At 40.2% G+C, this 22,002-nt stretch overlaps 2 protein-coding genes across 2 annotated transcripts in view; one reads left to right on the top strand and one right to left on the bottom strand.

Moving 5' to 3' along the window:
• sorbs2a (sorbin and SH3 domain containing 2a) overlaps positions 1–9,385 on the bottom strand; it is a 60,738-nt gene extending 51,353 nt beyond the window's left edge. The window contains exon 1 of the mRNA XM_075463238.1: positions 9,067–9,385. The gene's annotated coding sequence lies outside the window, so the exon portion shown is untranslated. The remainder of the gene's footprint in view (positions 1–9,066) is intronic.
• A 3,915-nt stretch (positions 9,386–13,300) lies between these two features.
• tlr3 (toll-like receptor 3) lies at positions 13,301–20,644 on the top strand. Its single transcript, XM_075463236.1, has 6 exons — positions 13,301–13,388; positions 13,688–13,805; positions 14,573–15,040; positions 15,876–16,070; positions 16,214–18,078; positions 19,606–20,644. The coding sequence occupies exons 2-6, from the start codon at positions 13,776–13,778 to the stop codon at positions 19,835–19,837; spliced, it is 2,790 nt and encodes a 929-aa protein (XP_075319351.1). The 5' UTR covers positions 13,301–13,388; positions 13,688–13,775; the 3' UTR covers positions 19,838–20,644.
• The last annotated feature ends 1,358 nt before the right edge of the window (positions 20,645–22,002 follow it).

The following is a 22,002-nucleotide window of genomic DNA, read 5'->3' as shown; positions in this document are numbered from 1 at the left end:
TTTTTGACCAATGAAATCTTTACATTTCTTTTACTTTGTCTGGAGTCAATTTCCACTTTATACAGATAAAAAGAGAGGAGGACACCAATGTTGTCAAGCAGCCGTCTCTCATTCGGTTCCCACAACAATGTCTTAGGACCTGCTGCTCTACTGCATCAATCAAAGAAGTCAGTGTTGTCCTGTGAGGACGCCAGTGTCACCCATGAAAAAACTGCTTATGAAGAGCTGGTCCTGCACTGTTATGACAGATGTTGAGGAAACGATGACAAAACAGAAAAGAGAAAAATGGCAGGTGGAAGACGTTGAAGGATAACAGAGTAACAGATGACCCTGTGAGGTGGACAAACAGAGAAGTGAAATAAAAGTCAAAGGCAAAATTTTAACGTAGACACGATGACATCGTCATTTACTCTCTTTGTCAAAAGGATGACCTCCTGAGAATCTCAACTGCATGACAATGCATGTTATAGTTGTTAAAGCTGTGTTGTGTTATAAGGAAACATACATTTAGAACACCTTCTTTTTTAACATATTGCAATTACCAGTGATCCAGTTGTGCTAAGAATGTTTGGTAGGTTGAGACTCGGAGCAGAAAGTTAAAACCTAATCGTATGACTCGCTGGTTTAATTATCTACAAAGATGGAGATGGTGTTACCAACAGGCTCTGTTTTGGTCTGACTGAGCTGATTGCATAAACTTTAAAAGTTCACTCATCAATATTTTCCAGAGTAACAAGCGATCCAATGACTGTGTGTACTGTGGCAGTGACAGAGCCACAGATCAATATCACCCGCAGCACCACAGATATTTCTAGGCTATTCTAACATATTGTTTTGACTGTTCTTTAAAGTTATCATTCTCTACTTTACGTCAATAAATGAGTAAAGTTATGTGTCCAGGTGCAGACAAACAAAATAAGGAAAAAGGGTTTTTTTTCTACTGTTTGTTGTAAGAGTACTGTGGTCTGCTCGCTCCAACAGAAGCTGTCGTTTGATAATGAACAAACATTTCAGTCGCAGCAGCAGGGCACAATGGTGCTGATTACTGCCCACATATTTCCCTCCTGTAATTTTGTGTGTGAAGCTAAACAGGGGCATGACACTCACTTGAACACATTTTGACTCAATGGCTCTGCGTACCAGTGAAATTCATTCAATGCTGTTAATGGAAAGGGATCATGCAGTTGTTAAATAACTAAATGGTAAGCTTTATGAAAAGATGTAACCCAACATTTTATTGTGAATATCTTCGAGGTATAAGAATTGCCTCCTCAACACTGCCCCTCCCTGGTGTTATGCTTCGACTAAACTTTGACTTAACTAAAATACGGTATGGTTTGGATTTCACAAAACAAAATTAGTTTCTGATGTATTGAATTAACCGTGTTACACCATCATAAATGTCGTCTTCACAGCCACAGTAAAAAAAAAAAAAAAAATCGGGATAATCCTAAATGTGTCATATATTCTGTAGCCTTATTTAGCTTTTCTAAAAGAGTCAACAGGCTCTTTGCCACGGGTCTGTTGATAACACTGTGGGTCTGACAGTCTGATGGTTTGTCAATAGTTCCCACTTTGTGCCGGACTTATCTCAACAAATATTGAACCAATTGCTTTTAAAATTGGAAGAGGAATCCATGGTGAAACAATGTGGGTGATCTCAGGTCAAAGTTAAATGGCCAACAGCCGCTTGTTAGATTGTAAATTTTGCATCTCAGAAGAAAAAATGAATAAAAGACCTGTTTAAAGCTGCAGTCTGCAGGATTTGTTGTTGTCATACGTAAAGTCCTACTTTTTGGCATTTTAAGAGTTTACATGATCTATCAGAACGCTTGAAGTTGAAAACGGTGACCTCCGTAGTCGCAAAATGCAAGAAATGCTTATTTTTTAACTGAAAAATAAAAAGTTATTCAACTTCCTGTCCCGCCCCATCAAAACACATGAGAACTCGTGCACGTCTACGTGCACGCCAGATGCGCGTACACGACTCCTCATTCATCAACTCACCTGTCATTTGCGATCATGGAAGACACAGTAAGTAGACTAGCCCGTAATGAAGTTCAATAGTGTAGATAAATAAGCGTGGGGACGAGCCTACCTTGTATCGCGCGTGCACAATCGGTGATTGACAGGCAGCAGAGCCCAGCTCGTAACCTGATTGGTTACCTCTTACCGGTCCGGTCTGCAATTTTGTAAACAAACCTGCTGGCTTTGGAGGGACCTAGCGGGACATATAGGGGACCTAGACAACTCATTTTTTTTTGTATTGGGGTATTTAACGTACTACTTTCAGAATCCCCGGACAGTTCCAGGCATTATGCTTGAAAAAGAGTTGCAGACTGCAGCTTTAACACCGAAGCTAATGTCCGTCAGGCTTAGCTGTACTTTGTACTCAGTGCTTATGAACAAATGTTAGCTTGCTGATGAAAATGGAAATATTGTTCACATTTTTCATTGTGGGCATGTTTTGCATGATACATCACACATTAGACTTAAAGTACCATTGTCACAGCAACAAACAGAGTACATCTGAAAACAACAAACAATGACCTAAGTGCCATACAGAGAGATTCAAATATGTGATTGATTTGATTGATGGCTACAATTAATCTGGGACTCAGGCTGGACATGCTGGACATGCTGTGCCAGAAGGTTATCATTTCTGGGGTCATTGTCAGACCATTCGATGTAATCTGTTGCTACACCGCTCTGACTTTGGATCAACCTAATCTGACTCTTGGACCTCACATCCACATCCACGTTTCTCCGCCTTATCAGGTAATGAAAGGAAGGCAGAGTAGATTGTGCTCCTTATGCAATTTAGCTACCTCTTCATGTTTCCCACATGTGTGTTCCAAGTAGTCTCTCTGGAATACGTTTCTAATATTACTCTGCTCTTCATTCTCCTCAGTACCCTTCACTGTGGTTACACCAGCCCTCTCCTGCGTGAGTTCTGAGTGGATTGATAAGGGGTGTTGTGGCTGATGAAATGTTTAATGGTTGCTTGCTGATGCAGTGTCTGCCAGTGTGCCCCTCGTAAAGCAGGAGCTGAAAATGTGCATGTTAGAGGCGGGCATTTTTCAAAAAACTGTTTAAGAAATGATCAAATGCTGGTTTAACATAACCTTGGATTTATCAAAGCATTGAGAACACGGTTTGGTGAGGAATTAGCCAAATAACGGTTGATGGAACTCAAATAACTGTAATAAAGGTATCTGTCATCGAGCGTGGAGGGAATAATTAGCTCATAAAAACATTAGATAAAGGTTTCTCCAGTCTAAGGCATGACAACGTTATTAAAAAAGGGAATAAGTTTATAATTTGCTCATTTTCAAAAGGGCAGGGTTACTGTGTTATATCATGTTCTTTTTCAAATCTACATGAAGGATTTGTCGAATACTGTTGAATAGATATCACACAGAGTATGGTGATAAAAATTCTCTCATTTTCAGAAGTATGATTTGTAGATTTCCTGGCCATCAACAGTCATTGGTCATTTATGCTGTGGTATCCTGCAGCCCTTTTATAGATAACTATCGTTTAGGCCATTTCTTCCATTAATCTATTCAACTATTTAATTTCCTTTATGTTTTTCTCAAATTATTATTATTTTTTGGTTTTTGGCCAATTATTCCCTAAATTAGGTGGGAAATGAGCTGAGAAAAGGCTTTGACATCAACCCTGGCAAATATTACCACTTGAAAACAACAACAGCCAAATCAAAACTATTTGTATAATATGCAATAGATGGTAGGTTTGAGATACTCTGACATACTTTAACTTCCTCCTGACATAATGATAGTTTAGAGTATGAGTCAAGAGTTTGGAGGGTTGGTGATGTGTAATAGGTATGTCTGTCCACTTGTCTAAAGCGTACTGTAGTAATGTCACAGTCCATGGTTGTAAATTGTGAGATGACTATGCATTCCTTAATTCTAACCCCATCAATGTGCTTTTAACTCCTAACGCCAACCACTTAATGTAGCAAATGCACTGGAATGTTGAACTTTAACGAGCTGCTGTATCAAAAACGTAAGGTGCATCTCTGTAGGTAACAAAGTAAGAAGAGTGTAGCAAGTGTAGCATTTTTTAGGCTTTATAGTGAAACAACAAGCAGGCAACATTTTTGACCAATGTAGCTATTTCTCGGTCAGGTTAAATATCTATTCATAATGCTAATAGGATGATAGCTGTGCTCTGCTCAGCTGTTGGAGCAGGTAAAAAGAGAAGCAGCATGTGCAATATACAGGATGGGAAAACCAAAGGAGGAATTCAGAAATATAGCAAAATGTCATCATTAAAAATGTCTATTCCAATGTTTACTAAATTACATTTAGGTTGTGTGCTTTTAGAGTCCTACTTATGATGAAACTAACAACTTTAATTCATTTTCTTGCAATTCTGAGCAACAATTCCTGTCTAAACCTAATTGGCTGGAGTTTAAAAGCTGATCTTTGTAATTCTGATTTGGCTCATCTCTGCTTGCACTTTTGTTCTTCTATTAATGCACAGTAATGGTTGTAATAATCCATATCAAAAGTGTAAAAACCCTGTGGGGTTGGCACAGTCAGCAGCCTCATTAGCTTTCTACTTCACCTACCTACTAATACTTCTGTAAGTGGAAATTATATATGGCAGAAAAAGAAATGCACTTCAGAATTCCATCCTTGATTTATGGGATTTATCAGCTGTAAATCCTTTTTATAGATTCTCAGCTTCTTCATGGGCCTCTAATCAAGTAATAGCTCAATTAATCCATGCATTTCCAGAGGGGAGAGCAGGGGCATTCATTAGGAGCCAACTGGAGGAGATTAATACAGACCAAACACGCAACAGTAAGCATACACAGCTGTGCACAGGTTTCTATGGCTTTGGAAATGTAAATGAAGACATCGCACGTCTAAATGTTCTGAGTCTCTATAGAGGGATTCAATTAGCAAAAGAAATGACAGGAGGGAAAGGTTGTTCATGTCAAAACAGGATATACACATGTCGGATGATTGACAGTGAAAACAGCTCGGAAATGGTCACATTCATCACACTTACAGTTTATTTTAAGTTTTGGTGTCCTCTGCCTGTTCTTGCACTCTTGCCTTAAGGGCAGGGCACTGTCCCAAGTATTTTGTATGAGGAACGTGACCTCTGAATTTCCTATTCCTTTTTTGGTAGCAGCTCTGCTCTGCGACATCAAGAGACCCAATCTACTAAATCGGTTTTAACCACATGACCTCGAGAAATATTTGCACATTTAGCTAAAGAGGGATGAACTTATTACAGGGGAGTGAACCACAGAAAAATGCTTCAAAAATGATTTAAAAAAATGGTGAAAACACTCATTAATTATACTACATTATTTGCAAGTAAAAAAGAACCACCACTGCTCATCACTCACTCTATTCCCTTGGTTCTCTTTTTTAAACAAGAAGGCATTCAGTCCCATCTGTTAACCACAACTCACAGACTGGGCTGTTGCTTGTTCTGCCATATTGTTGCAGCTAAAAATGAACCCGTTGGCGCAAAGCTCTACCTGCTGTCTTTGCACTCAGGCTGTTGTAAGTAATGTGTAATCTCACTCTGGGAGAACACCTCAGCTTTCACATTGCTTTCTGTACAACAAGCAAATATTACAACACTGTCAACTCACTCACTATAGCTCTCTCAAGACAGGCATTTAGTTGATATCATCGTGAGTGTTTGCAGTCTGATTATGAGAGTACTCAGATGTACATGGGTAAACTCACTTGCAAAATTAATCTACATGATTACTTTTTGAACAACTTATCGAAGCTGCTACAATGAGTAATTCTACACTGGAAAAAATGCCCCTCCAAATATAAGTAAAAAAAACCAACAAATACGAGACGTTTTTGCTTGAAATAAGCAAAAAAAATCTGCCAATGGATTTTTTTTCCAGTGTATGCTTATCACAGTGCTTGAAACAAATCACTCCAAACAGTTGACAGCTTAGTTTGGCTGCGTTTTAATAACAGAAACCTTTCCCTTTTGGACCTTCGCCAAAGCCAGTGGCTAAACAAAGTACCTCCTTACAAAAATATTTTACTTCCCAAAGTGACCCTGGCCTGAAGGCAGTTTTTTTAAAAAACTTTTAACAGTACCTGTCCAGTCGGTGTGGAGTTTGCGTCACTGAATGTGATCTCCGAGTACCTTACAGTATTTCTATATTTTCTGTCTCAATCATTGCATGTTTAATCTACACTATAAGATCTCTTCAAGTTAGTTTGTCCAATTGAATCCATCCTTCAGACTTGGTCATACATACTTGATTCAATCAGCCGGGAAGAGACGGGGCATGGCAATAGCTGAGGCAGTTCAGTGAGCTTGAGAAAGAATAAGTAGGAGATCATCTGAGAAATATGAGGTGTTAGCATAGCACTGTATGAGGGTGAAATAATGCCAGATTTTGAGTTGATGAAGCTAAAGCAATCTAGCTTCAGCACTCCAGCAGAGAAAAGAGAAGATTCTTTTTCCTTTCAGTTGGCTTTGCTCAATCTTCAATTAAACGTAGACCGAGATGAAAATGAAGAAAACCTGAATTTGAATGAATCCTTTAGTTCCTGGGGATTTAAGTGCCTGGTACTTTTGGTGGAAACAGGACTTTAGGTGTAAGATTGCGAAAAAGACATAATAAATACTATATATAACTCATCATTTCTGCTATTCATTTTTATAGAGCAAATAAAGTGCTATGGAAAACAGCACGGTGTCATCATACATTTACCGACACTATAAAGCCTTTCACTGTAAAATTGCTGTAATTTACAGCTAGCAGCTTTGCCAGCATAGTACTCTATTTATTGCATTATTTTTTTTTAAACTGTCTTTTAGAATTACTGTGTATGTCGAGAAGTAAATTGTGCTGTTCATTTATAAATTTGTGTACATTTACACCACAATACTGGCAACAGTTTTGCGTACTTACTAGATATGTAGAATGTAAACTAATCCATTAGTTACGCCAGTTTTACTTTGCAGAAGGTTTTGGTGGGAGCTGAGGGCTGTCCCAGCTGACAACGGTCGAGAGGCAGAGTACACCCTGGACAGGCTGCTGGTTTATGACAGGACCATCGCAGAGAGACAGGTGATAAAGCATGCTCACACGGATAGGCCATACTCCACCAACAGGCTTTGATTTGTTGGTGGACCATGAGGCCACGGAGCTAAACACAGCCCTACCATGCTGCCCGAAGTCAGCATAAAATGGAAACTGCAAAACTCGATATCTGTTTTTCTGATGTTCACTCCAGTTGTTTACAGTGAGAAACTGTATGACAATAATACCACGTGATACTGTTCAAAGCCCCCTGTAAGCTTACACCAAAGTTCTGAAGTATACTTTCTAGTGTTACACTCATTGAAGAGGATTTGAATGAATAACGCTTACAGCAGCTTAGGAAGTCAAACAAGGACTATAATCTTAAGTAATCAAAATGATTTAAATGAGCAAATTAGTAATTGTGATATCCATCTCTATTTACACCCACAAGTGGCCAAAGAATCAAAGAATCAATGAATGCAGGCTTTAGTCTCTTATTAATTAAGATATGGTGTATAATGCATCCTAGAAAAAAATATCATAAAACAATTACAATGTCCATTTTAGTTGTAAAACTTTTTTGTAAAGATTTCCTTGCTTCTCCAATTCATATCACTCTAAAATCTTCAAGGTGTTATTTATGTGACTATTGCTAAAACTGAGAGGTGAATATTAAGGTTTCTGGTTCTGGCCACACTGGTCTGTTGAGTTGATTCATTTGAAACAACTTCAGTTACATAAGGCAAATAGATTGCAACCCTAATAAGGTCCACATTGTATCCGGCCCATTTTTGAGCTGTAACCCTTACACACACCAAATTTCCACCCTCCCTTGCACTACACTAAGCTCCACTGCAGAGAGTGAACAGCACAGTAGTAGATCCATGTTGCTCATTCCGGTCCAGTATTGATGTTCTGTCACCCCGAGGGGCCGTTTCTAGTGAGAAGAGACCCGAGTCAGCACTTAGCGAGCCCCAGTCAGTGAGGAAAAAACACATACCGTGTCTGATTAAAAAAGATGCAGTGATTTTTTTTAAAGATTACTTCGTTTTTACAAGTGTTAGGTTCTTACCTAACACTTAAGAAAAAAGTACAAATATCTATTGTGTCAGTGAACTGATAATAATTACTGAGAGAGGCCTCTTTGTGACGGCTAAACTCTCTGGGGTGCTAAATCTGACCGCTTATCCCCCTGCATCTAAGACAATGGCAAATACTGTGCTCTGTAACAGATCATATGGAGTCAACCGTGCGGATTATACTCTGGCGGGGAGTGCTAAGCTGCCTTGCTCTGTATTCTCTTTCAAGCGTGGGACTGATATCAAAATGCACATACATTGCCTTTAATTTTTTGCCCCTCCCTTCTCCTGAGGTGTAATAACCACTGCGTTCTTGGACAGGCTGTGAGTCAGTAGCTGACAGCAGAAGCAGAGCTGGGATTCTGACCTCCAAACATCATTGGTCAGCAAACTGGGGAGGGGGAGATATACTGCAGTGTCTTTTTTTTCTGCAGAGGACAGAGAGAACATGCTACATTGTTACTACTGCCTACATCTCCTTCCGTGTGTGTGTGTGCACGCGTTCCATTTTTCTATTACCACATCTCTCCATCCAAAATCCCTTCATTTCCCAGACGATTTTACCCCCTCTCTGGCAAAAAAAGTCAAGCTAAGGATTCAGCTGTAACTGCTCTTTTTTCAGTCAGTTCTGCAGTTTTTGCTTCATTCGCATACAGTAAACCCATCCGAGTAAAATTCTGCACCGCTTTAAGTCTACAGGTCACAACCATTAACTGCATTTATGTGTCTCTGGAGCAAAGATTACAAATGAATGTAGAAATCACACGATAGAAGTATTTTCACCGTGTACCTGTGCACAATTTTCCTGTTAGAATGCGGTGAAGAATTGAACACACCGATGATGAAGTTTCTGTGTGTGTAATACATAAGATTATATAACACAGGTTAGCATCCACTATATATAGCCATGTATAGCCGAGAGGGTAAACTCACCTTTTGTTTCGAGGCATTCTAACACTCCAGAGATCCGGCCTGCAAATGAGGGAAAAGAGATTTACTCAAGCCGGTAAGATGAAGAATGTAGCACACACACTCCCATTGATGGAGCAGCTGCCTCCTTCCAGTTATCCCTTTTGCATGAGTGCATTCAATCACACGCACGCTTGACATGCACCAGCTACGATAAGTGAAACATGTACAGTAATGCCACTTCTTCAGTCCACAGTCCAGCTGGTTTGTCCTCACTCTTCCTCCCCCATTCCAGTGCAAAGTTCCTCCTCTTGAGAGAATCTGACCTCAACTTGATTTCTGTCAGCTCTCATGCTTCTGTTTATCTCCTTCCCCTCCTGAGCTTTTGACCGAGCACCTCATGATTTAGCCGGTGTGATAGCAGAGGGGAGTTACAACCACCTCCTGCTGCATCATTTCCGCCATGTGCTTTTTGATCTCAGTTCATTTCAATGCCTTTATTCTGGCAGAAACCACCTGCATATGATCTTTTATTCTATTCACATCATTAGCTTAACCACAGACACAATGCTGACCGCACAAGCTGTCACCACTTTTAACATGTCTTCAACGGTCCAGCACATTGGCACAAAGCCCTGTAAGCTGCCTCAGCTTAGCAGTGGGGTAAACCAATCAGGTGGCCTAAGGTCTATCCCAAGAAGAACCTGGTCTATTAATCTGAAGGGAGGCTAAAGGGAAAGACAAGAGGGGATGGAAAGATGTTATGCATGACAGTGTGTGCAGATGGGAGTGTATATAGTTTTATCTTAATTATGAGTGAGTAATGTGTACTCTTTTGCACATTTGAAACCAACGATACAATGCAAAAAGAAATGTTCATCAGCCACAGTAAGTGGATAATAATCCAGTTACTACAGAGACAAAACTGACCGTGTCAGAAGGTTGCAGAGTGGGGTAAAGGGGGATTTAAGATATTAACACACGCAAAGAGTCCCACCTCTTTTGGTTAGAAATCAAATTAGCAAACGTTGGATATTGCTGATGTATGAAAATGAACAATACTGCTTACACTGAAATCCTGACATCGATTACAAATATTCGTGATGTGACTCGTTTCTGAGTGTTGATCTACAGATAGAATATGCATGCAAACATGTAAACAACTCAGTCGGATCATGTTGAGGCACAGAAGAGCTTTCAACATGCTCACAGTAAAAAGATAGAAAAATGTAGTCAAATCTGAGATAGAATGAATAAAAGCCAAGCAAATAAACGCAAACACAATTCATCCTAGGACCAAAGGATGTTGACTGAATTTCCCAACAAACCATCCAATAGTTGTTGAAATATTTCAAAGACATCAGTGTCGAAGCAGAGCGGTGGTAAATTGTCTCAGGATCGTCAATTGATTCACCCATCTCATGTCTGCACCAGAGGTGTCAAGTAACGAAGTACAAATACTTTGTTACTGTACTTAAGTACACTTTTTAGGTATCTGTACTTTACTCCATTACTTATTTTTCTGCCTACTTCTGACTTCTACTCATTACATTTTCACACAAGTATCTGTACTTTCTATTCTTTACATTTTCAAAACAAACAGCCTCGTTACTCTTGGCTTCAGTTTTTTTTTTTTTTAACTCTTGGCTTCAGTTTAATGTTTATGTATTTCACGTCATGTCTGCCATCCAATACAGATCAGTGGCGCCATCCACACCTAGTGAGAACGAGTGTAATTGGATGAATCATATAAGGCAAACACTCATCGGTTAGGCTATTCGTCAAATTTGTGCTGACACACAAGGAAATCGTCATTCGTCAGAAGCAAGCAGGTGTTCTACAAACTGCAAACGCGAAGCTGCGCGCCACGCCACAATGTGGGATTCAGAAAAAGATGGCGAAATGTCTGAAAGGTGGGACACAGGAACACACAGGACACAGCGTATCGGGAGATGGAGACGGAGACCAGCAAGACCTTCCTCATCCTTGGCCCTATCTCAAAGAATTTTTCGAAATAGTCGGGTGCAAAAATGACTCAAACTCTGCACAACCAAGACCCACGTGTAGAACTAATCAGTTTTCCAATTAAGCTTGCAATTCATATAGTGGCATCTACCTTTTTGTGTGGGTTTTTAAAAAAAAAAAAGTTTTTTTTTTTTTTTTTTATTTAAAGGTTACTTTATACTTTTATACTTTAAGTAGGTTTTGGAGCACATACTTTTTCACTTTTACTTGAGTAAAGAGGTCAAGTTGATACTTCAACTTTTACCAGAGTGTTTTTAAACTGCAGTATCTATACTTCTACTTAAGTAACAAATGTGTGTACTTTTGACACCACTGGTCTGCACAAAATTCTGTACAAATCCTTTCAGTAGATCTTGATCAGTCTCACAGAAGAAGTCTAAACTATGTCCTCAGCAATATTACCAAGCCATTGGATCATCACAGTCACTGGAATTCTCTCGGGACTTTGAACATCTGAAGGGAAATTCAAAACTAATTCCTCAAACAGATATGTGACTGTTTCTGTCTGAACAACAAAAATCTCACCTGTAGAATGTGTCTGTAGAACATGAATGTCTACATACAATTCTATTACAATCAAAGAAAGATGTTTCATCCTGTGGCTACATACTGGAATGCCCATGTTGGAAACTTTTAGGGATTTTCACATGTAAAGATATAATTCTGCTTTGTACATTAGATACAGCTTGAACAATGGGCTTAAACACGGTAAAAAGTACAGGCACAATATGAGTTAATGTTCAGTTTTATGAAAAGAATTATTCGTTTCAGGTGTACTTTGATATCGTGCAGATTCAAACTGTGCCTGTGCTGGTCTGGATTCATGGCATACTTGTTTATTATGAGATAAATGCCCTGCAGCACGACTGCTGACGTTGGAGTTATTGTTGGGATTCAAAGTGATTTTTTGATGCTGCTAACTATATTAAATATGTGGCAAAAAAACTATAGGGGAGTATTTACAGCATAATAACGTTTTGATTGGCAAGTTAACTGTCAATACAGGGCATTAAAGCAATCATAGACAAATTATGTGAAGTTTGAAGTCAAATCAAATGATGGAAAAAAAATATCCCTTACGATTTGTTATGGTAATGAAAACGTGACAAAGCAGTCTAGTTGATCTACTGTGGTTCAAATTTACTCTGATTCATTTAGCACCAGCAGCAGATCATTTCTGCTTTTCCGTTTGCGCTGACCTTTCCAAACGGACTCGCAGTTATGGCTCTCTTCAGATTTATTGGAATTTGAACTGCTTCACTAATGCACTTACGTACCACCTGAGAGTGAGCAGGGACCAATATGTGGAGGAGAATAAATCCACTGCTCTCCGTTTACTTTCACGCTCTCACCATCATCGGAGACACAAACAGATTGCCATCTCATCATGTTTAAACATCCTTCTGCTAAATCCTACAAGATGACCTGGATCCGAGGCCAATAAAACTCCCAAATTGTGGACTAAACTATTAGCTTTTCATACGCGTACTGGCTCCAGGGGTGGAGCAGTGATTTTTAATGTGGGGGTGTTACAGGGGGGGCACATAAGCGCCACATTAAGCCCATAGACACGACGCTGAAGTTGGCATCCGATTTGCGAATTAAATGGATAGGCATGAAGGGCCATTTCACTGCATTTTTTTTGCATTTTGATCGCCCTAAACTAGGTCCTGTATGGAAACTACAATTGTTACACCGCTCAAATCTGGATGGAATTATCCTAAAGAGGCTGTAGATTCATTAAAACCTCGTTTGGGGTTTGTGAAACCTTTCTCTGATTTGTAAAAATGCAGAACAGGGCCATTTCACTGCATTTTTTGCATTTTGATCGTCCTAAACTAGGTCCTGTATGGAAACTACAATAGTTACACTGCTCAAATCTGGATGGAAATATTCTAAAGAGGGTACAGAGACTTTAAAACACATTTTATGATTTGTTAAAACTTTATTTGGTTATTGAAAATTCAAAAAGGTGAAATCATCTTGCTGTAAAAGTGGGGGTGTCGAAACACCCCCATCCCCCACGGGTGCGACGCCCATGCGTGGCTCGTCATATACAATGGTTACAGCTTCATACCTTTTTTCTTGTTTTTTTTTTTTTTTTTTTTTGTGGCAAACTTCCAGGACACAACAACTATGGTCTTGCAATACTGTGGCTTTAAGCGGCAAATGAACGATGTTTTACTGCACTCTAGTGGTTATTTCTTAGAGCCAAAACAGTGTTTATGTTTTTTCTCTTAGGTTTCGTTTCTGCTCTTGTAGAGCCAGACTCTCTTGGGATGTTCTGAGTGCGCGTCAGGTCAGAAAAAAGGCGAAACCAGGTAAAGCAGTTTTTAAAAAAAGTCACAAGTAATGAGCTTTTACGTGTAAGACTAACAGAATTTAGCAACTCTAATGTTAACGTCACAAGGAACCGAAGTCGACTGTGATCAGAGAATATTTGCTATTTCTAAGTGCTTCAGTCTGATTTGAATGTCTGTATGACAGACTCTATATCCCAGTGCTAATGGCAGGAATCTTCATGCATGAAATAGTTAATATTGCGGTGGGCAGACTTAGAAGTGAAACCGGATTTGCCTGTTAACCCATTTCCTTATTTTCGTGCAATGCTGCCACATAGCCTGCCAGAGGTGCCGATTGTGACTCTCTTCTGCAAAAGCCGAAGAAGCTGTGGTGGAGGAAGCGAAAATCTTCTGTCTGGCGTCTAGATGTTACAGTTTGTGCACCGTCAAAGTCAGGTAAGCCGACCTGTCGATATATATTATTGTGTGGAATCTTTAGATGGCCCTCTTTGAAAATACATTAATGCAAAGGTGGGCATTACTACAAGACTACTACTTGTATATGTTGTTATATATTTTTTGTCTACATGTTTGCACTGAATGAGGAGTTGCTTTTAATGTCATTGTACTTGTGTATTGTGACAATAAAGGCATTCAAATTCAAAATATCCCTTTTTTTGAAACCCACAGAAAGTTTATCCCTGACTCAGCTCAGTTTTCCTACTTACAAGGGTGTCAAGCCCACTTTTTTGGTTTCACAAGTTGCATCTTTACTGCTTCAAATCACTCTCCTCCCATCGCCTTCTTTCCACTGATTGCAAGCCGTTATTTGTACTGCAATCGAGCTCTAATTAATCCAAGAAAAAAAAAAAAAGGCACTGGTTATTTTCAGACCAAGACTTGCTGCGTGGACGATTGAATTTTGTCCATTTCAGGGCTTCTCAAACTGAGTTGTTAATCTTACAAACAGGTAGTGAGATATTACAGTACGTCATCGGACTTTGTCATGTATTGATATGAAATGTGTGTGCACCAAATGTCTCATTTTACCAGCTGAAAGTGCCGCTACATGTTTGCCTAAATTGTGCTTACTGCCAGTCTGACAGCCGATGAACTGCTCTGCCTCCTCATACTCAGTGCGGATACACTGTGTATGTGTTGTTGTTGCTGATCTCATCGTAGGTTTAAGGCTTATATTATTCTTTTTCTTTTTTTTTTGTAAGGTATTTGAAACAATGTGTGTCCCTCGCTCCTGTCTCCTATTACGGATCCTCCTCATATGTAACTTCATTTCGGGACCGTACCGTTGCCTGGCCTCCCAGAAGAAGGCCACCTGCAAACTGCAAGATGGCAGAGCTGACTGCAGTCATCTCAGCCTCAGTGCAATCCCTCCAGATCTTCCCACGAACATCACCAGCCTGGATATGTCTCACAACAGATTGGCGCGGATTCCCCCTGATTCACTAAACCGATACTCAGGCCTGCTTCACCTCGACATCAGTTACAACAGCATCACCAAGCTGGATGGGGCTTTGTGCCAGAGCCTGCCTCTGTTGCAGACTCTGAACCTGAAGCATAATGAAGTGCATTTGCTGAAAGACGAAGATCTGAGCCATTGTACCGGTCTGATACAGTTGAATATGGGTAGCAATAGGCTAAAGCTACAAGGAGAACCCTTCTCTGTTCTACAGGTACATGTGTCCATAATAGAGTTGTGTTGCATCAATTGAAAATGAATGTGAATTAGATTCTGGAGATATCAAATCTGGAGATTTTTTTTTTAAAGTTTTGCAGGATTTGTGCCATATTCAAGTATTATCATCTCATTTTGTGTTATAAATTTGTAAGTTACATTTTCTACTACGTTATTACTGGTGGGCATTTTCCCTGTTTTCCACCATAATCCTAAATGAAGTGTACTTCTAAACTAACCTTACTTATTCTTGCCAGAAGTTGATTGAAACCACTGAGGTACATCCTCTTGTCATTCACTATTAAAAAATGTATTCCTCGATTAGACCTGCTAATTATTTCAACTTGAGAAAAAGGTGGATTTAGCTTAATAGTAACATACAAGTTAGCTCTCGTTTAAATGATGAACTGCTTTGTGGTGAGAAATGCCGTCATCCAGAATACAAACTGACATCTTCACAATGCTCTTTTTGTCCAAGCAGCAGTCTAAATCATGCAGCTGTTAAAGTTGCTTTGAAGCTGTTAGATAGTTAAAGGTAAAAGCAAAACATCTGTGAAGCTGGAATCTTGAGATGTTCTTTCATGAAAAGCACAGTGCTAAGTTACAGCCCTCCACTGGTTAAAAACTTATTTTACAATTCTTTACAATATAAACTAAAAAAAACAAAAAAAACAACGGAAAGCAGGAAAATAAGAAAAAGAGGGATATTTTTTTTGTATTAAGATCAAGTGTGAAATATCCTTTCTAACAAGATTTTGGTTTCATGTTCCATTTACCCTCTCATGCCTAAAATGACCTAATTTGGTTTTTGTTTCCACTTTCCTGGTTTACAGAACCTCAAGTTTCTTGACGTCTCGATGAACAAACTGCTGTCAGCCAAGCTTGGCTCTCAACCTCAACTCCCCAGCTTGGTGAAGCTCAGTCTTGGACACAATGATTTCACCACCCTGGCAAGGGAGGACTTTTCCTTTCTAAAACTTTCACACTATCTACAAGTCCTCAACCTGTCATCTGTTCCTCTAAAAATGGTAAGTTACCTACCTAGAAATGGGAAATGAAAGGGTGTTGTCAGGTCTGGAACAATTAGTTGCTGTGGAATCTTGCTTTCAGTTATCTGTTTTGTTTCCCCTTTCGATCTCACTACAATATTTTTGTGATTGTTTTGTTGCAGTTGGAGTCTGGTTGCTTTAAGCCCATTTCAGGCCTGCGTACATTAATCCTTGACGGGAGCATTGTGGGCTCTCGTTCGCTCATTTCCAAACTCTGCTCAGAACTCTCAGGGACAGCTATCGATGCCCTGTCTCTTCAGAAGATGAGGCTGATCACACTCACAAACACAACCTTCACAGGACTGCAGAGGACAAATCTAACCTTACTGGATCTGTCTGGTAATGCCATGGAAAAAATTGGAGAGGGCTCATTTCAGTGGCTGTCTAGACTCGAGTCTCTCATCTTGTCAAACAACAAGATCAAGCACCTGACCAATGGAACATTCCAGGGCCTTAAAATGTTGAAAAAACTACAACTAACAAAGGCATTGGTGAAAGGTCAGAAATCCTCTCTCCCCGTTATTGATGATTTTGCTTTCCACCCGTTAAGCACGCTTGAGAGCTTGATATTACAGGGAACTGCAATTTATCAAATCACAGAGCACACCTTTACTGGCCTAACAAGTCTCACAGAGCTTGATATGAGCTGGAGCAGCTACATGCACACATCCGATAGGAGCATCACCAACAAAACCTTTGGCTCGCTTGCTGATTCACCACTCAGAAAGTTAAATCTGACAGGAAATAGTCTAAACCAGATAAATCCTGGAAGCCTCTCTGCTTTGGGAAATCTCACCATTCTCCTTCTAGATCACAACTTTATCAAGCAGACTCTTACCGGCAGTGAATTGGAAGGTTTAACTTATCTACAAGAGCTTCACATGACCAATAACTTCCAGTCAGTCAACCTGACCTCCAGCTCCTTTGTGAATGTGCCCAACCTCAGAGTCCTGACCCTGGGAAAAAGTCTTAAAGCTGAAGCCTTGAACCAGGAGCCCTCTCCATTCTGGCCACTGGCCAACCTCACCGTTTTGGATCTCAGCAACAACAACATTGCTAACATCAGAGAGAATATGCTGGAGGGGCTTGTGAACCTCAGGGTGCTCAAACTCCAACACAACAACTTAGCCCGTTTGTGGAAGATGGCGAACCTCGGTGGGCCCGTGTTGTTTCTCAAGGAGGCGCAAAGGCTGATAACCTTAGAGATGGATTATAATGGACTGGATGAGATTCCAATGAATGCTCTTAGAGGTTTGAGCAACCTCAAGGAGCTCAGCCTTAGTAACAACCTTTTAAACTTTTTTAAGTACTCAGTTTTTGATGACCTGCAGTCCCTTCGGGTTTTACGTTTAGAGAAGAACCTGATCACATCGGTGAGGCCCGAGGTGTTCAGAACTCCCACGAGCAACCTCAGCGTGCTTGTCATGGCCAAAAACCCATTTGACTGCACCTGTGAGAGCATTCTGTGGTTTGTGACATGGCTGAATAACACAAACATGACTAATATTCCAGGTCTCAGGAACCAGTATATGTGCAACACTCCACTAGCTTATTTCAATCGCCCCATCTTGGATTTTGACTCCCTCTCCTGCAAAGACATGACCCCATTTCAAGCTCTTTACATATTAAGCAGCACAGCTGTCCTAATGCTGATGTTTAGCGCACTTCTTGTTCGGTTCCACGGTTGGAGGATTCAGTTTTACTGGAACATAGTGATCAATCGCACATTAGGATTTAGCGACGCCAAAGTTGAAGAGGGCAGAGACTTTGAATATGATGCATACGTCATACATGCACAGGAAGATGCGAGCTGGGTAAATAGACGACTGGTCCCTTTAGAGAATGAGAAGTGCCAGTTTTGCCTGGAGGATCGAGATTCGATCCTTGGAATGTCTCAGCTTGAATCCATTGTAAATAATATGAGAAACTCCAGAAAAATCTTGTTTGTTGTGACCGAAAGTCTTCTCAACGATCCCTGGTGCAGAAGGTGAATCAAACACACACTGCTTGAGTTGCATGATCACACAGTTAAATCTAAAAAATGAAAATAAAATATACTTATATATATTTTGTTACATAGTAGACTTGCACACAAGGCAGTTGGCATGTAGGCTGTTTCAAGTACCTTGGAGAACTTGCCAGTTTTCTTTGGCTTTAGTCAGTCTCAGTATCTTCATGTAAACTGACTCCATGTTTATGACTCCCAGTTTAGATCAGCTCTCTGTTCGATTCCTGCCATCTGTTGCAGGTCTCCTCTTGCTTATGGCCACTGAAAATACTTCTTTATTGCCAGCTAGATGTTTGAGTCCAGTGTTAAGTTGCAGAATGAGTTTGGGACCAGTCAGAAAAGACACCTCGCTGATTGACTTGAAGTAATACAATATAACTTCTCAAAAAGCCCATTATGGAGCTCCCCCTACAGGCTTGGAGGTAATGTACGGTCGTAAATTTCTTTCTCTTCCTTGCTTCATCAGTCAACGTCTTCTTCTGTTTCTTCGGTGCCTCTGCCATGATGATCGTACTGACAATGTTGCGCTAGCTTAGCCTTATATACCTGGGAGCGTGAGAGGGGTCTATTTGTTTTTGCGGTAGGTGTGCCAGAAAGCAAGTCGAAGTACTTCCGCTCAGATCCCGGGCCGGTCCAGCAAAGTTACATAGCGCAGTTTTTCCAACTCAGACCCCCGAAGGGCATAGGAGACAGGCCAATCATAATATTAAAACTCATTCTAGCTGCACAATTTTTTTCAAACTGTTATTTTAAGGTAGAAATGTTACATAGTATTACTTTAAAGGTGGAGTAGGGGATCTTTTTCTGAAACTTTTTTTTACATATTGCTTGAAATACTCTTCAAACCCCCATTGCAACCAATTAATTAAAAGTTTTGACACAAATATGAAAAGTTTTAGTGGCCTCTAGAACGTACAATCTAGGAAAAACAGTATCCAATCATACTGAACGGACCGTTCACAATGATTGGATTCTGATGCCGTCTATCAAACTGCAATCTGCTCCTCCCTCCCCCTCCTCCCCCCTGTGCGCGCACCCTCCTCCGTGAACGAATTACGCGTCCAGAAGCTTGGCAGGAAGCTAAACTAGAGCCAGCTTGGCTAGCACCTAGCATTATTAAACGTATAGTTAGCATATACTAAATACGGCAACGATCGATGCTTGCTGTCAGAACAGTGCTCGTGCACCTTCGTGCTCGTGCGCGTTCATGTACTCTAGAGGCGTGCCTTCAGGGGGAAAGTGAAGAAAAGGGTTGGGACTTTTTACCTGTGTATTTTCAAAATGCAGCTTCGCTGGACTCAAAATCCAGGATCTCCTACCCTACCTTTAAGTGATGCATTCAAATCCAAACCTCCAAAGTGAGCCTAGAACTTGAGCAGGGTACCATATTTTCAAATTTCATAAAACCTATGGCTTGTATAACGATCATCTTATTAGTGTTACTCATGATGTAGAGAATTTTCAATGTAGTCTTACTTTTCTCACCTCTTATTTGTCCTTGTCCAGATTTCAAGTCCATCACGCACTTCACCAGGTTATCGAAGCCAGCAGAGACTCAGTTGTTCTGGTCTTCCTGCAAGACGTGCACGACTACAAGTTGTCCCACTCACTATTCCTCCGCAGGGGCATGTTGCGCCCAAGCTGTGTCTTGAACTGGCCGGTCCAAAAGGAGAGGGTCTCAGCCTTTCACCAGAAGCTCCTCATTGCGCTCAGCATGACTAATCGACTGCAGGAGTGACTTGCTTTTCCTTGATCGTGAAAACACTGACCAGGATTACTTACTGTCTGGCCACTTTTTGCCTTCTACGTAAATATTTTGCTTCTGTATGTGCTGTACAATGTATGAATCATGTTGTATTAGAATGACATTGTACATATGAATATTAATAAAGATGACATGGGTATTTTAACCAGAATGGAGATGAGGGTGCACACAGCAATAAACAAATTATGAAAGGGGTGTCTGTGCAGAATATTTTTGTCTGTTAGATATAGGAATAGATCTAAGGTATAGAATTAGCTTATTTTGTATAAAACTATAAAAGCAATAGTAAACACAGTTCCAAGTTATGTGTTTGCCAAAGAGTATTTGACCCGAATACAAAGCACAATTGATATGGCCCTGAATTACTTCAAGTTGTTGTGATATTGTTGTAATATTAGAGATATTTAGCTGAATAGGTTAATCTGGGACACAGCGTTGTCCATCAAGCATTTTAATTCTGGTGTCTCAGGGAATAATCTATATTCACCCTGTAATCTAAAACAAACTGCACATCCTCAACAAATATTGTTGTTCTGACATCTAGTGGTTAGAGCAAGACATTACAGGATCTTTTGTTCTTGTAAAACGGAACATATTCAGTAGAGATGTAACTCCTATCACGAATGAGCATGTTGCTGATGCATATTAGCAGTTGCTAAAAAGAACGCTCCTGTATTAAAACTGTTGATTCAACAATTTTCTTATATAGTAAAGTATTCACTTTGGAATGTAAGCTGATGGACATATTGTTTACTGGTTCCCATGTCTTATCAATAAACGTTTTCACAGACTTTCAGATGGTTGAGCTTTATGTGCTTTCTGTGGCTTGATGCAAACTCGGCCTGAAAGGTGTAAGCTAGATCAAAGTCAACAGCTGTGTCAACAGAGATTTCAGGTAGAGTGTGGCTATAAGCGTTCCCCTGCCAATCTTGATAAACTATTCAATTGTATTTTAGGCAAGTATCGTGCACACAGTCACCTCTAAGATTTTCCAACCTCAATGGGGGCAAAATGATTCCCGTTCCCATATTTCCCAACATGAAGGCCCAACTGCTTAGAAGATTATTCTCAGAATAGATTAGATAAATCCTTTATCAGTCCCCTGAGATTGATAATAATAATCAATGGTGAAGTAAACGAATAAAAATTCATTTAAAATAGTCATTATAATGACTCATTGTGTATGGTTATTACTTTGGGTGGGTATGACCTTTGGACCATGAATAGAGGATTGCACGTTATCCATTACTTTTTTGCGCAACATCCTTTTTATTGCACACTCAGCTCCAGGGGTTTTGAGCAGTCCCCTGCACAGTCAGCTTTCTTTGTCATTTTTTTCAGTTCTTTGAGTCAGTGGCTCTGATTCCGCCGCCCCTATAGATAACTGCAAAGATTGCACGCAACGGACTAATAGATGACCGGCAAAATCTTGCTGCAAATGTCGAAAGTCCACCTTTTTTCTCAAGTTTACATTCAAGTTGAGGTAATTGTTCCCACATCATGCCAGAAAGTGGCCCAGCCTCTTGTCCATCACTCATACAACCAACAACTGCAGAGTAATCTGAGTATTTCTGCAGATGACAGGACTCTGAGTCCTGGTGAAAAGAAACGGTGAGAGTGCAGTTCCCTCTGGTGTTGGCCACTTTCTCAGCCCATGATGATGGTACCACCAGCCTGATGAGCCTAACTTCAGGATTATAAACAAAATGTGGGTCCTGAAACTTGCTTATTTTCTTATTTATGTGGATCAATAACTGTCTTTCCTGTGTTTTCATTATGTGGAATTGTATCCAACTGACATACATTGAAAACAGATGGATGCAATTTTTCTGGTACCTGAACAAAGTAGAATATGTCTTCCACCGCACTATCCTGACTCAGTCGAAGGTGTTCTCTAAACAGAAATTTCTGTACTCCACCACACAACTCAGCCATGGCAGATGATGTCTTCTCCATGTGGCTCACAAAGTGCACTCCAATCTGTGGCTGCGAAGCACCCCTGGAGAGTTTCTTAAGTTTTCTTGCGATCACCTCCCCACAGTTCTTTCAGTCACAGGTTATTGCTAATCAGTTGGTGTTCAGGTTGAGGTAAAAAGCAGCAGATGATGGCCTGCTTTTCCAAATCAAGAATGTGAGAG

The sequence above is a fragment of the Odontesthes bonariensis genome, chromosome 4, assembly GCF_027942865.1.
Source record: "Odontesthes bonariensis isolate fOdoBon6 chromosome 4, fOdoBon6.hap1, whole genome shotgun sequence".
In the NCBI taxonomy this organism is placed as follows: Eukaryota; Metazoa; Chordata; class Actinopteri; order Atheriniformes; family Atherinopsidae; genus Odontesthes; species Odontesthes bonariensis.
The sequence above is the reverse complement of the archived record's forward strand: the minus strand, read 5'-3'. Positions and strand labels throughout refer to the sequence as shown.

What these genes read in the sequence shown, in the direction of transcription:
- tlr3 (XM_075463236.1), top strand. Translation starts at nt 13,776, where the DNA reads ATGTTACAGTTTGTGCACCGTCAAAGTCAG. An exon ending in TTGTGCACCGTCAAAGTCAG is followed by an intron (nt 13,806 to 14,572) that starts GTAAGCCGACCT and finishes TTTTTTTGTAAG; the next exon opens with GTATTTGAAACAATGTGTGT. An exon ending in AACCCTTCTCTGTTCTACAG is followed by an intron (nt 15,041 to 15,875) that starts GTACATGTGTCC and finishes CCTGGTTTACAG; the next exon opens with AACCTCAAGTTTCTTGACGT.